The sequence below is a fragment of the Molothrus ater genome, chromosome 22 (assembly GCF_012460135.2).
Source record: "Molothrus ater isolate BHLD 08-10-18 breed brown headed cowbird chromosome 22, BPBGC_Mater_1.1, whole genome shotgun sequence".
Classification (NCBI taxonomy): domain Eukaryota; kingdom Metazoa; phylum Chordata; class Aves; order Passeriformes; family Icteridae; genus Molothrus; species Molothrus ater.
Genome location: NC_050499.2, coordinates 1,193,751 through 1,207,934, shown reverse-complemented (window position 1 = coordinate 1,207,934; position 14,184 = coordinate 1,193,751). Strand labels below are relative to the sequence as shown.

At 54.3% G+C, this 14,184-nt stretch overlaps 1 protein-coding gene across 1 annotated transcript in view; it reads right to left on the bottom strand.

Moving 5' to 3' along the window:
- LOC118695661 (transforming protein p54/c-ets-1) overlaps positions 1–14,184 on the bottom strand; it is a 28,752-nt gene that overhangs the window by 1,204 nt on the left and 13,364 nt on the right. The window contains exons 2-3 of the mRNA XM_054517065.1: positions 3,206–3,325; positions 2,495–2,695 (exon numbers count right to left, since the gene is read on the bottom strand). Of these exons, the coding sequence (XP_054373040.1) occupies positions 2,495–2,695; positions 3,206–3,325 (321 nt within the window). The remainder of the gene's footprint in view (positions 1–2,494; positions 2,696–3,205; positions 3,326–14,184) is intronic.

Here is a 14,184-nt window from a genome sequence, read left to right as displayed (position 1 = left end):
CGCACGTTCCCCTCTGAGGAGCCTAAATTTGGCCCTCTCCTGGGGACTGCAGGCTGGAAAATATTCCCTAACAAAAGGAGGGGTTGTGCAAACACAGAGGGCTAATGAGAAATGCTCTGTTCCTCTCTCCACAGTGTCTGCCAAGGGGCAGGGGGTGACCACAGAGCAGGGGAGAACCTTCAGCCGAGCTTAGAGTCAAGTGCAGGGCACTGCTGACTGCTGGTAAGTGAGGAGGTTATTTTAGGAAGAATTATGGAAAAGTGAGACTGAAAATACCCAAATCCATGCAGGGAAAGGCACCCTTGTGCTGTTTTTAAAGCCTGAGCAGGCTGTGGTACGTGAGTCAGGCAGTGCTCACAGGGGACAGTGTCAGCTCAGGGGACAGCAGGGTCACAGCCTGTCCCAGCACGACCCCGGGCCAGCAGCACAGGTAAAGCCAGGCATTTTGGGGTTAACAACCACTCCCAGCACCAACACCCCCAGTGATGATGGTGGCGAGGATGGAGAGACAAGTTGGAGCCCTGACTGAGCCTGGGGACACCTGGATCTCCTCCCATGTCACATCCAGGTGCAGAGGGAGAGCCCCAGCTCCTCCTGCGTGGGCAGGGACAGGGACAGGGACAGGGACGGGGACAGGGATGGGGACAGGGACAGGGACAGGGACAGGGACGGGGACGGGGACAGGGACAGGGCGGGGACGGGGACGGGACAGGGACAGGGATGGGGACAGGGACAGGGACGGGGACAGGAACGGGGACAGGGACAGGGACAGGACAGGGACAGGGACAGGGACAGGGACAGGGACTGCTCTGCTCTGTCTGTACAGCTCCAGCCCAGCTCTGGTCAGGGCTGGAATGAGCCCCAGCGCTAACAGGGAACAGAAACCAGTCCTGGGGGGAGCCTGGTTATTTCTTGGGAGTTCTTTGTCACCCACAGATACCTCACTGGAAATGTGCTCAGAGCCCAGCAGAGGAGCAAGGGCCCTGCTTGTGCAAGAATGAAAAAGTCACCAGTGAAACCAAACAGGCAACAGAGATTTCTGGGTTCCCAGGGCAACACCAACAGTGTGAAGACACAGAAATTCAGCTTTATTCATTTTCAGCCTTTCAGAAGAAGAGCTGCAGCATGCACCAAGATTTTCAGCTTCTTTAGAAAAACTCCTCTCTGTCCCAGGCCTTTGTACCACCAGTGTCTGAATACCCACGTGTGTCAGTGCTGTCTGAAATGATGATTCCCCTCTGCCATAAATGTACAGCATCAAGTCCATCTCTGTGTGGGGATTCTGCAGGAAGGAGGTGCAAATCCAGCCCTGGTGCCTCAATCAGCACCTCCAGCACATCCCACCCTCTCCAGTGGGAACAGTCCAAAAAATCACAGAATTACAGAATCCTAGGAGGGTTGGGTTGGAAAGGACCTTGAAGACCTCCCAGCCATGGGCAGGGACAGCAGGGAAGAAGGGCTGTGGGAAGGTGCAAGCAATGGCTCAATGCAAGGAGAAATTGGGCTGACACAAGGTTTGGCTTTGTTTGGTTAAACTGCTCAGTGTTGATCCAAGCACTCCATGAAAAATATGCAAAACAAAAGGGACAGACCAGATTTAGAGCCCAAGAGCAGGAAAACAGCCTGGCCTGGCCAGAGCCCGGGAAGGGCCATGTTTACCTTCTGCAAACCACAGGTAGCAGTAAAATTAGTAATGGGCAATTAACATCCATTTGTCAATGGTTTCCTGGAAGGAATAACTGTGCTCCCCCTCCCCTTCCTGCCACCAGGGTCAGTAGGACAGCACAGGGGACATTCCAGGAAAGCAAAGAGCTCTGCAGAGAAGGGAGCTGGAAAAAGAGCCCAGGTGTGCTGCAGCTCCTGCTTGTGGCTCAGGTTGAGGTGCTCAGCTCCTCACCTGCTCCTTAGAAACCATCCCAGTGCTCCTGGGCACCCAGACATGGAAAATCAACACCCTAAATCAAAGTGTGTGTCCCCAGTCACTGAAAGTTAATGCCCTTGGGTGCTGTCATGCAGGGAATGGCACAGATGCCTTCTCCTCCCAGAAATGCTGGCTTTGGGGACATGGAACACCTTTTTTTTGGGACATGGAACAAAGCAAAGCAGCTTCCAATTGCCACTGGGAAATTTGGGTAGGATTTTGGCTGTATTCCTGTACCCAGTTCCAGCGGAGGAAATAGTAAAATTCACAACAGGAGTTGAACATGCTGAGGAAAAATGCTTTGGAAAATCCCACCATGGATTCCAGGCAGTCACAGTGTCCCTCCCCACTGGGGATCCCTGCCAGGCAGCTGGCACAAACACTCTTTGAGGCACTGCCAGGATTCGCCTTGCCCGCTGCCGTTGGGATGCCCATTTGGAATCCTGCTGAAAAGCTGGGCTTTGGAAGATGTTTTTCGTGGGATTAAAGCTCAAGGTGAACACCTCCTGGTCTGTGGAAAGCCCCAGAACCAGGCTGGCAGGGATGCTGTGAATTGCTCACCCCAGGACTGACCTTTCTGCAGGATCTCCAGATGTTCCCAAAGGATATCTCCCACAAAGTCAGGCGCCAGCTCCAGGAAGCACTCCTTGCCCAGGGCACAGAGGGCAGCTCCATTCATGCAGAACTTCTGGAAGTCCACCTCCTTCAGGCTGAACTCGTTCACTGCCCACATCACCCAGTCCCGCACGTGCGTCTCCGTCCACTGCTGGGGGTCTGCAGAGGGATCCAGCCGTGAGCACCCTCAGGCAGTTTTCCCAGGAAAGCAGGACACAGACAGTGCTGCAGCTGCCCTGCACTGCCACAGCCTCACCCCTGGAGACTGGCAGCCCTCTGGCACCAGGGTGTGAGGAACACCATGCCCAGTCTGGATCAGCCTTAGTGTGGACACGTTTCGTCCAAGGAACAAGCTTTGGATTTGTTTGGGATTTCTAAAAATCCCATCACTTCTCTGACCCCCTCTTCCCACCCATTTCTCCAATTCTCTTGGTTTCTCCCTGTCACCAGCCTCTGGTAAAGGGTTCCTGCTGCTTCTCTGTTTAGTGGAGATGACTTGTCCACATTTTTCCAGCTGAAGCTTCCAAGAAGCTTCAGGTGGTATTTGAAAGGCAACACCACCTGAGGAGAACCAGCAGGGGAGATGGCAGACAGGGAACTCTGGGCAGCCTGGAAGGAGGACACAACCCCTGTGGGTACTGTGGTTGTGCATGGGAAGCCATGTCTTACCTTTGGGAATTCCCAGCCGCTGCTGCTCCTTGGCAAAGCCGCTGAACGTGGCTTTCAGTGCCTGGGACATCATTTCTTTGCTGCTGGGCGTTAATAAAGGCACATCTGCACATTCCATGTCTGAAAGAAGCAGGAGACAAACACAGCCATGAGGACATAGGGCTGGGAAAGATGTCAGGGAATGCCAGCCAGGTGCACATGGCATACCTACACTTCTGGAATGTGCTACTGGATGATGATATCAAGGCCTTTCCAGACATCAGCCTGCTGGGCTTCAGCATTCCAGGTGTGTCTGGAGCTTGGGAAATGGCTCAGCAGCTCCAGGCACCGAGGAAGGCAGAGTCCCACACCAGGGTGAGCAAGAAAGAGGGAGAAAAGCATCTCTGAATTACCACTCTGTCATCCCAGTGCAAAGAAAAGCAAGGAGAAAATTAAAGAATCCTAGAAAATTCTTCATCCTAGGAAATTCTTCCCTGTGGGGGTGGGGAGGCCTTGGCACATGTTGCCCAGAGAAGCTGTGGCTGCCCCTTCCCTGGAAGGGTCCAAGGCCAGGTTGGAACAACCTGGGATAGTGGAAGGTGTCTCTGCCCAAGGCAGGGTGGAATGGGATGGGCTTTAAGGTCCCTTCCATCCCAAACCATTCCATGATTCTATGGCTCCATGAAAAAGTGAGCTGAGAGCAGGCTGAGACAGGATGGAGGAGTGGCAGAATACCCATTTGAGGGGGGAAGGGAAACAAAGAGCTGGAAAATCCCACATTAGCCCAGAGTTACGTCATGCACATCCATAGCACGGAGCCAGGGTGAGTCATGGCCAACGCTGCCATCCCATGGGACAGCGGGGCCAAGCTGAGAGCCAGGCCTGGAGTCAGTCCTGACAAGGACCAAACCTCTTCCTTTCCTTTTTTAAATCCCTTTTTCTAATTTATTTGGAAGGAGATGAAACTTTGTTGCCAAAGAGTCTCACAAATAAAAGCAACCATTTGAGGCAAAATATCTGAATAGAGGTTTGGCTCTTTTTCCCATACTTTCGGTATTCCTGAAAAACATCTTTGATGGAAAAGGAAAGTCTTGAACAACCACCACCCCAAAAACTGCCCTTGGTCAGCAGAGATGAAAATCTTCCACCTGAGGTTGGTTTAGCTCTGCAGCCTAGTGGAAATTTTCCATGAAAACTTAGTGGAAAAATGACACCATGGGCAAAGAAAGTCTTTGGTGTTCTCATGAATATCTGGACGCAGACATTGAAAATCAAAAATTCTGTGTCTTGTGGAAACTCAACCACCACAGTTTTCCGTCGCCCCAAGTTCATTAAACTCCTGATTTAATAAACCTTTACACCTGCAACATGCTGCTGAGGGCCTGTTCCAGGCAGGGTTGGTGTATTCCTGATAAAACATGGAGTCAGGGATGGAAGCAGTGCTGCAGCCACTGGGAAGAGCCAGCCCAGCTGCCCAGTCTGGAATTCCTGCTCCATTCAACTCCTCCCCAGCCAAACTCATGGGCATCATTTAAAGGCCAAACAACCCAACACTCGCTTTTGTTCCAAGTGGGAATCTGGGGGTTGGGTCAACAGAATTCCAGGGCAGTGGTGGAGTCATCGCCCCTGGAAATGTTAAGAAAACCTGTGGATGTGGCTCTTGGGGACATGGGTTGGTGGTCACCTGGCAGTGCTGGGGACCTCATGATCCTGGGAGGCTTTTCCAACCTAAGCAATCCTGTTTTTCCATGGATAAACCTCCACATGCAGCTCTGTAGCACAGGCTGAGGGTGACAATGCAGAAAGTATCCCCAGATCATCCGCTGGATGCTCCCGATGCAATTCCACTGCCAAGCCAAACACAGCAACTTCTCTGTCCCCGCTTCTGCACCTTCCACCTCTCAGCCCCAACACAAAAATTCCCCCTTCCCTTTGCACATCCTCCAGCCAAGTCCCCAAGGCCCTCAAGAAATCATTTGCAGACTCTTGGCTCAGGTAGGAGCAGTGAAATTCCCGACACGGAGTCTCTCAGGACACAATTCCTGCCCTCAGCCCAGCACACAATCCAGAATTGCCTCCACAGTGGCAGGATCAGGACCTTTGAAAGTAAATCCCACATCCAAAGGCTATTTGGCAAATTACACTTCATTATTTACTGGATTTGGCTGGAGAGGGCACGGAAAATGAGCAGCCACCATCACTATCTCTGTTCCCCATCTGCTGCCTGAGATAACACTGGGAGAAAGTGGCTCGGTGCCTCTTTCCCTTCATCCTCAAGTTACACTTGAATGCTCTGCTCTCCCTGCTCTGTGGCCACAGGGACCACCCAGGAATCTGCTCCCTCTGCCTGCCTCAACAGCAGCTCTTGCCTGCCCTGGGAAGATGAGTCAGAGCCAGGCTGAGAAAACGGTTCTAACCCCAATTTAACACTGAATCACCGTGAAAACCTGTGTGGAGGTGAGCTCCTCAGGCCAGACACCGAGAGCAGGGTGAAAAACGGTATTTTTATCTCTGCAATAGCAAGGGCCCATCCCTAATCCTGTTTGGTTGTGCAGGATCCACGGGTTGGCTTTGCACAAACCCAGCAAATCAATTTTTCAGTAGCGGGAGGATAAGATTTCGGTTTAGGAAGGTGAATGCTGAGCTCTGCACAAACAACCTGTCAAAACAGGGGAGACTTAAAAGTGATTCCCAGGGAGAGGTCACAGGGAAGCAAACAATCTGTTCCCAAATAAAAAAAACCAAGCCAGAGGACGGTTTCTATTTAAACACCCAAATCAACCCAAATGTGCATTTCAAGGTTTCTGCAAAATCTGTTGTGCTCGGCAGATTTAGGACTAAAACATCATTTGCTTTTTCCTGCGAGGTCGCAGCCACTTGTTTGAATTTCTGCTGAGGACAGAGCAGCCCCAAAGCCCTGAGCCTGCAGAAGCCTTGGTTGGCTCAGCAGTGTCCCAGAGCTGGGGAAAACTCACCCAGGGAAACCAAACGTGTGTGTGAAGCTCTGCAGATGTGTTTGGGGACAAAGCTTGGCTGGTGACTCAAGAAAGATGAATTGGATGGACACTTTTTACCCTAAATTCTGCTTCTGCTGCTTTGGGGTATTGAATTTATTTAAATAATTCAGTATTTATTTTAAAACTGGGTGGTTTATGTGTAGGGAGCATGGTGGGCCTCACCCAGCTCTGTGCAGGGCCAGGACTCAGACACAGTGATCCCTGTGAATCCCTGCCAACCTGGAATATCCTACAACTCCATGAACTTTGCTGCTGCAGGGAAATTCCTTCCCGTGGAGGCAAACCCAGCCCTGGCAATGTCCTCCGGCCCTTCGCCTCCAGTCCGGGATGCCTAAAGGTCAGAGTTGAGCAGAATTTCAGGAACAAAAGCAACAAGCCCCGCTTTGCTGCCCCGGTATCAGCTTTCAGTGCCATCTGAAACCTGTTTGCAAGATTTTAATCAAACCTTGCACCAATAAAACCTCTCCTTTAGTGCTGCCCACGGAGCTCAGGCTGTGTGCAGGGGCTGGGGTGGGAGCCAGCACCAGGCCCAGCTGTTCCACCTAAACCCAGTTTAGGAATGCCGGGGCTTTAATCCCAAAAGCAAGCTCAGCAGCAGGGGCCAGACTGGGATTTCTGGCTGGTTTTTACGAGCCCATCAAAGCCCCTGACACGGCTGCCACGTGCACCCAGCTGTGGGGATGCCATGTCCTCGTCCCTGCCGACAGAGCCGCCTTTGATTTCCCTCCTGGGAGAGCGGGCAGGGAGCTCTGGGTTGATTTTTAAACTGTGCCAGGAGTTGCAGTCACCCTGTTGAGTTATGTCAGCAGCATCTGCAGAGCAGAGATGCAGGATTTGCCTCGCATGGGGACAGCTTTTATCTGGCTGCAGCTTTCCAAGGCAAAGAGGGATCTGGAGGCTCTGTGGCTTCTCCAAACCAGGCCCCTTCAGCTCCCTGACATCTCTGGGGGTGGGACTCAGAGACACAAGAGGATAAAACACCCTGACAAGGCCCTGGATGGGTTCTGTGCCAAGGGAGACCTGCCCAGACCCCCCAGCCAGGGGCACGTGGAGCCAGAGAGAAAACCAGGAGCAGAGAGGCCAAGATCACCAAGTTCATCTCCCAGCCAAATTCCCACTCTGCTCCCACCAGGCCCTGCATGTATAAACTATTTCCACACATCTGATCTTTTTAAAGGACTCGGATTTACAAACTTCAGGGATTTTGACCTTCAAATGCACAGAACGCCTCTGCACGCCAAAGCCAATTGCAGCTGATTGCAGAAGGAAAATAAATGGCAGACAGGGCAAAAAAAGGATGGGCCAGGCAGAGGGATGGGAGCAAAGTCATTTTTCAGCCCAGTTTCCACTCGGGGTCAGTGACTCCTCCAAGCTCCCCTTGGCCACTCACTTTTTTTTCCATCAGAGCCCCAGTGTGTCCCTGTGTGGGGTTTCACCCAGTAACTGCTGGAAATGGATGTGGGGAAAGTCAGAGCAGAGGCACCTGACCCCACAGCACCTCCTGTCCTGGATGGAGGGATGGATGATGGATGGATGGATGGATGGATGGATGGATGGATGGATGGATGGATGGATGGGTGGATGATGGATGGATGGATGATGGATGGATGGATGGATGGATGGATGGATGGATGGATGGATGATGGATGATGGATGGATGGATGGAGGGATGGATGGATGGATGGATGGATGGATGGATGGATGGATGGATGGGTGGATGATGGATGGATGGATGATGGATGGATGGATGGATGGATGGATGGATGGATGGATGGATGATGGATGGATGGATGGAGGGATGGATGGATGGATGGATGGATGGATGGATGGATGGATGGATGATGGATGATGGATGGATGGATGGAGGGATGGATGGATGGATGGATGGATGGATGGATGGATGGATGATGGATGATGGATGGATGGATGGAGGGATGGATGGATGGATGGATGGATGGATGGATGGATGGATGGATGGATGATGGATGGATGGATGGATGGATGGATGGATGGATGGATGGAGGGATGGATGGATGGATGGATGGATGGATGGATGGATGGATGGATGGATGGAGGGATGGATGGATGATGGATGGATGGATGGATGGATGGATGGATGGATGGATGGATGGATGGATGATGGATGGATGGATGGATGGATGGATGGATGGATGGATGGATGATGGATGGATGGATGGATGGATGGATGGATGGATGGATGGATGGAGGGATGGATGGATGGATGGATGGATGGATGGATGATGGATGGATGGATGGATGGATGGATGGATGGATGGATGGATGGATGGGTGATGGATGGATGGATGGATGGATGGATGGATGGATGGATGGATGGATGGATACCAAGGGCAGGAACCCAAGGTCTCCTCAGCCTCCCCTGCCCAGGCCTGGAGCACAGGATGCCATGGAGATTCCAGGCCTTGTGTGGCTTGGCAGAAGCACAGGGACAAGGGGGAAAGGCTTGAAAATGAAACAGGGTAGATTTGATTTAGATTCAGATTTAGATTAGATTTAGTTAGATTTAGTTAGATTTCAGGATGCAATTCTTCCCTGGGAGGGTGGGCAGGCCCTGGCACAGGTGCCCAGAGCAGCTGGGGCTGCCCCTGGATCCCTGGCAGTGCCCAAGGCCAGGCTGGACAGGGCTTGGAGCAGCCTGGGACAGCAGAAGGTGTCCCTGCTCATGGAAGGGGGTGGAGTGAGACAAGCTTTAAAGTCCCTTCCAACCCAAACCATTCCAGTATTCCATGATTAAATTAGGGGAGAAAATGCAGGTTAGTTTCAAAAAGGATCCTTTGCATCCAAGGGCTCCATGAATTTGTGCCTGTGTCCCTCAGAAACCTCAATCCCTGAGACCTGAGGCAGCTGAGATCCCCCTGGAGCCCCCATCCCATCCTTCTGGAGCTGCCCACACTCCAGGATGTGCCCTCACTGCTGGGTGATGATGGAGCAGGAGTTTCCCAGAGGGTGCCAGGGGTTCACTCTCCCACCCCCTCCCATGTGCCCACAGTGAGTCTGTGGCCACCAAGGCCATGGTTCCCCCCAGCCCAGCCCGAGCTCATCTCCCTGAGCCCCTCTGTCCCAGCTTTCCTTGGGATCCAAAGCAGGGCAGAGCTGGAGCTGGGGGAAGCTGCAGCACAGATTTCCCAACGTCCCCCAGCTGGGAGGGTTCAGCAGCACAGAACCTTTCTCAGGATCAGAGGAGGCTGAGGAGAGGGGGGCTGGGAGCTGAGACCCTTCCCACGCTCCCCAGCGAGGCTGCCAGGCACTGTGGAGCCACCACGTCCCCACCACGTCCCCACCACGTCCCCACCACGTCCTCACCACGTCCCCAGCTCGGGTTTCCAGCACCCCCAGGCTCCTCCAGCCCCTTGGGCAGCTCTGCCTTTCCCAGGTGCCCCCCGCCCTGGAGCAGGGACACCCGGGCAAACAACCCTGGCTGAGCCCCCTGTTATTTAGGCAGGATTAGGCAAAAATTTGTGTGCACTTTTGAACTGTTTTCACAAGCGTTGCCTCTCACTCCCACGCAGGAAGCAGGAGAGGAGCCGGCCTGTTCCAATTAGGGCTCCTTGGACCCAAAGGGCAGCGAGATTCCAGGGGGGGAAAGGGAAAGTGGGACAGAAAGCTGGAAAAAAGGGACCAGAAGGAAATCTGGATGGGGAGCAGGGATAAGCACAAGAAGGGGTGTTTGCTGGGGATGGGATGGGAGCAGATGGGGGAGATTTGGGTCCCCTTCCTTCCAGAGACTGGCTCTGCTTCCCTCTGCAAGGATGGCACAAAAGGTGCAGACATTTGCTATTTTAATTTAAAATAAATATATTTCTTAAACAAAAAAATAAAAAAGAGAAGAAAAATAAGTCTTTTTTTTCCCTCCTTCAAGCAGTGAAAAATAAATACTGTGAGATGAAAGCTGGGCTTCAAGAGAAAAACAAGAGAGGAAACCGAAAGCCCACAGTGCTTAGCACTGCAGAAAGCCCAACAAAGCCGGCTTTTTTCCGGCCCTCAGCAGTTTTCTTAGGGAGATGTGGTGTGCCATGGGGGCCAGCTCTTCCCCTCACAACGGGCCTGAGCACTGTCCTCCCTAAATGCAGATAAAAGCATTTTGTCCCAGGTCTGGGCTCTCAGCACTCGGAGCACCAGAGGGGAAGGTTTGGCTGCGGGTGAGGTGTTGGGATGCTCTGCTCAGCCTCGGGTTTGGGGTTCAGCCCTGTGTGCCATGGACAGCCTGGCCTGGCAGAGACCTGTCCATGAGGAAAACTGGACACAGAGCAGCCACCAGGTGAGGGAGGGCTGGTGTGGCTCTGGGGTCTGGCAGCTGTGAGGAACCAGGCTCAGGGAAAGGGTTCTGCAGCCACCATCAGTCACAGCCCACCCTGCTCAGGCTCCAGCTCCTTCTCCTCCCTCACTCTCCCTGCTTTGTAACGTGGGTGTTGGATGGCAATCCTGGGAAAGCAGCATCCTTGAGAGTCCCAGGAGCTCGCAGGGGAGCAGCCTGGTGGGCAGCTCACTCTGTCCTTGGCTTTTGTGGAGAGAAGAGGGGATGAAATGCTAGAGAAAGGCCAGGGCTGAAGCTGAGCTAAACCACAGCCCCTGAGTCAATGCTCACTGTGCCTATGGGAAAGCTCCCCCAGCTCAGCAGGGCCAGGTCCTACAGCTCCTCTTCCTTCAGCAGCTCAGGGGCTTCCCTCAGCTGGGGATTCACCCCATCCTCCCCATTTCAGCTGCTGGAAGGAGCACAGATGGATAAAGCAAACCCTGGGGAGATTCAGCCACCTCTGAGGTTGGGGAACGTGGCCATGGTTTAACAGCACTTGTTGGAACCATCAAAGAAGTGAGAAACAAGATTGGTCATCAATCAAATTCCACCAGCATTGCCCAGAGCAGCTCTGGCTGCCCCTGGATCCCTGGAAGTGTCCAAGGCCAGGCTGGACAGGGACAGGGAAGGTGCCTGTGGGATGGGATGAGCTTTAATGTGCCCCCTGACACAACCCACCCGAGGGTTCCAGGATGAGATGCTACAAGGCTGGAGTGCTTCAGCTCCAGCAGCAGCTCAGCACCACACCCTCCCACTCTTGAATCAGCTCTAAATAGCCTCTGCAGCCCCTTCAGATTTAACAGCATCACAACCTTCAACTTCCACCAGCCTTTTCCAAGCCCGCTGGCCTGAGGGCACAGTCCAGGTCCATTAAACCCCTGTGGAGGCTCCAGGCTGCAGCCAGCCAGGAGCAACCTCCACCTGCCCAGCCCCTCCTGCTCAGGAGGCAAAGCCATCAGGCCCTTAGAGCCCTTCCCTGCCTCTTTCCCCATGGAATATCCCAGCAGCAGCGTCCCTCTGGAGGCAGGAGGAGCTCCTCACCTCCAGGCTGGGATCGCTGCTCAGCAGGGCTGGCGCAAACCTGTGAGCCAGGCTTCCCCCTAATCACCCTAATCCCTGCTAACCACGCCTCTAAAGGCTCTAATCCCTGGGCAGGGCAGGGCACACGAGCCTGGAAAAGCCTGTCATGGACACCCAGCCCTGGAAATGCCTGTCATGGACACCCAGCCCCTGGAAAAGCCTGTCATGGACACCCAGCTCTGGAAAAGCCTGTCATGGACACCTAGCTCCTGGAAAAGCCTGTCAGGGACACCCAGCTCTGGAAAAGCCTGTCATGGACACCCAGCCCTGGAAATGCCTATCATGGACACCCAGCTCTAGAAAAGCCTGTCATGGACACCAAACCCTGGAAAAGCCTGTCATGGACACCCAGCTCTAGAAAAGCCTGTCATGGACACCCAGCCCTGGAAATGCCTATCATGGACACCCAGCCCTGGAAAAGCCTGTTATGGACACCCAGCTCTGGAAAAGCCTGTCAGGGACACCAAACCCTGGAAAAGCCTGTCATGGACACCCAGCTCTGGAAAAGCCTGCCATGGACACCCAGCTCTGTAAAAGCCTGTTATGGACACCCAGCTCTGGAAAAGCCTGTCATGGACACCCAGCCCCTGGAAAAGCCTGTCATGGACACCCAGCTCTAGAAAAGCCTGTCATGGACACCCAGCTCTGGAAAAGCCTGTCAGGGACACCCAGCTCTGGAAAAGCCTGTCAGGGACACCAAACCCTGGAAAAGCCTGTCAGGGACACCCAGCCCCGCTGGAGGCAGCTCAGGTGGAATCAGCCAGCCCAGGTCATGCCCCACCTCTGGGAGATGCTCCTTTCAACCCAGCCCCACTGCTCACACCCCACAGAGCTCGGGTTGCTCAACAGCAATGGGGGAAAAGGGAAAAACCCCTGCCAAGCCTCGGCACTCAGCACGGAGCAGACGAGCACAGATGAGCACAGACAGTGCCCTGCTGCTGGCACAGAGCCCAGCTGCTCACGGGCTCACAACCAGAAGCTGCTTGAAGCTCCTCACTGTCCCCAGGCTGGGCCAGCAGCCCCCAGAGCCTTGCAGGGCTGCAGGAGCCCAGCCTGAGCCTGCCAGAGCAATCCCACCTGGGCTCCAGCACTCAGGGCACGGTGCTCGGGGTCAAACACACCCACCTGAGAGCTCACATTCCCTTCCAGCCTGGTCACACCCAGGAGTTCTGCTGTTCTCTCCTCAACTCCCTGGCTGATCTTGCCATTTCTGGCATCTCTGATGAGGGAGGGATGGGAGTGGAGGGTTTGTCCCAAGAGAAGGATGAACCCATCCCAGAACCCTGCCATGGGTTTTTCCTGGATTGCAGAAGCACCCTTGGGATGCTCCCAAGGTACTCCCCAGGCAATTCAGATGGAACTTTTCTCCATCCATCCAAACAAACCCTCAGACTCTTCTGCAGATATTCAGCTCCCTGTCCTTCATCATCACCCAGGAATAGGGACAGACACAAAGGAGATTCAGCTCCAGCACCTCCAGCTGCTGCTGCAGGCTGGGGCTGCCAAGCCATGCAGCAGAGTCTCCCAGCAAGGGAGAGCAGGGATGTAGCAAGGCCAGGTTGAGGATAATTGGCAGAACATCGTGTGGGGAAGATGCTGTCAGGATGGGAAGTGTGAAAAGGGATGGCTGAGATCTCTTGGCAGGGCTGTCCCCTCGCAGCAGGAGGAAGGCCAAGGAACCTTCACTCAAGCTGAGCTCTTTCATCACTCACAAAGGATCCCAACCCTCCCAGCCGGCTCAGACACTCCTGAAGAACAAACTGTGCCAGCACACTTTGTGAGCAGCCACGCATGACCTCACAGCCTGGGATGTTTTCATCCCACAATCCTGATGATCCATGTGCAATGACTCCACGCCCTGGATAAAACCCCATCATTTGTGCTGCCCATCACCAGGACACGAGACATTTCTGAGGCTGATGGACTCCAGAGCTGTCCCTGCTGCTGGGGGATCCTAACAGAAGACTCAATTCCCTTGCCTTGGGAAGGGATTAGACACAGAGATGCTCAGCCAAACACCTCCAATGTCCGTCCGAGGAATTCCCAGCCTTCCCTTGATTTCCCTGCTCAGACTGATCCCTCTGTGTCCAGGCCCAGCCCCTGCCCCCGGGCCGAGTCACGCCAGACACGAGGCAGCACATGGCAGGGCAGTGGCAGTGCCCGGGGCTGGGGGGATGTTCAACCCCAGATATGTCCGACCACATCAAAGCCTCTGCTGCTCTCAGCAGCTCCCATTCATCCTCCGGGAATGTGTGTGAGAGCCGGACCTGCCGCGGCTGTGTCCATGCCCCGGTGGGGAAGGTCCCTGGGATGTTCCTGACGGCCAGACCGTCCCACAGGATGCTGCCAGCACGGAGGAGGGCGGCGATGCGGGAGGATCAGAGGGAGGAGCGAGGGAGGGAGGCTCGGCAGCTCCGGGTCACCTCCGCTCGCTGCCGCGGGCGACGGGCGCTGGGCGAGCCCTGCACCGCTCGGCAGCTGCAGATTCCTGCCTGTCCCACCCCCTCCTCCGCAGCCTTGCCGGGCACCCCCTCCCCGCAGGGCAGCGCCGCAGACAGCGGGCATTGCTC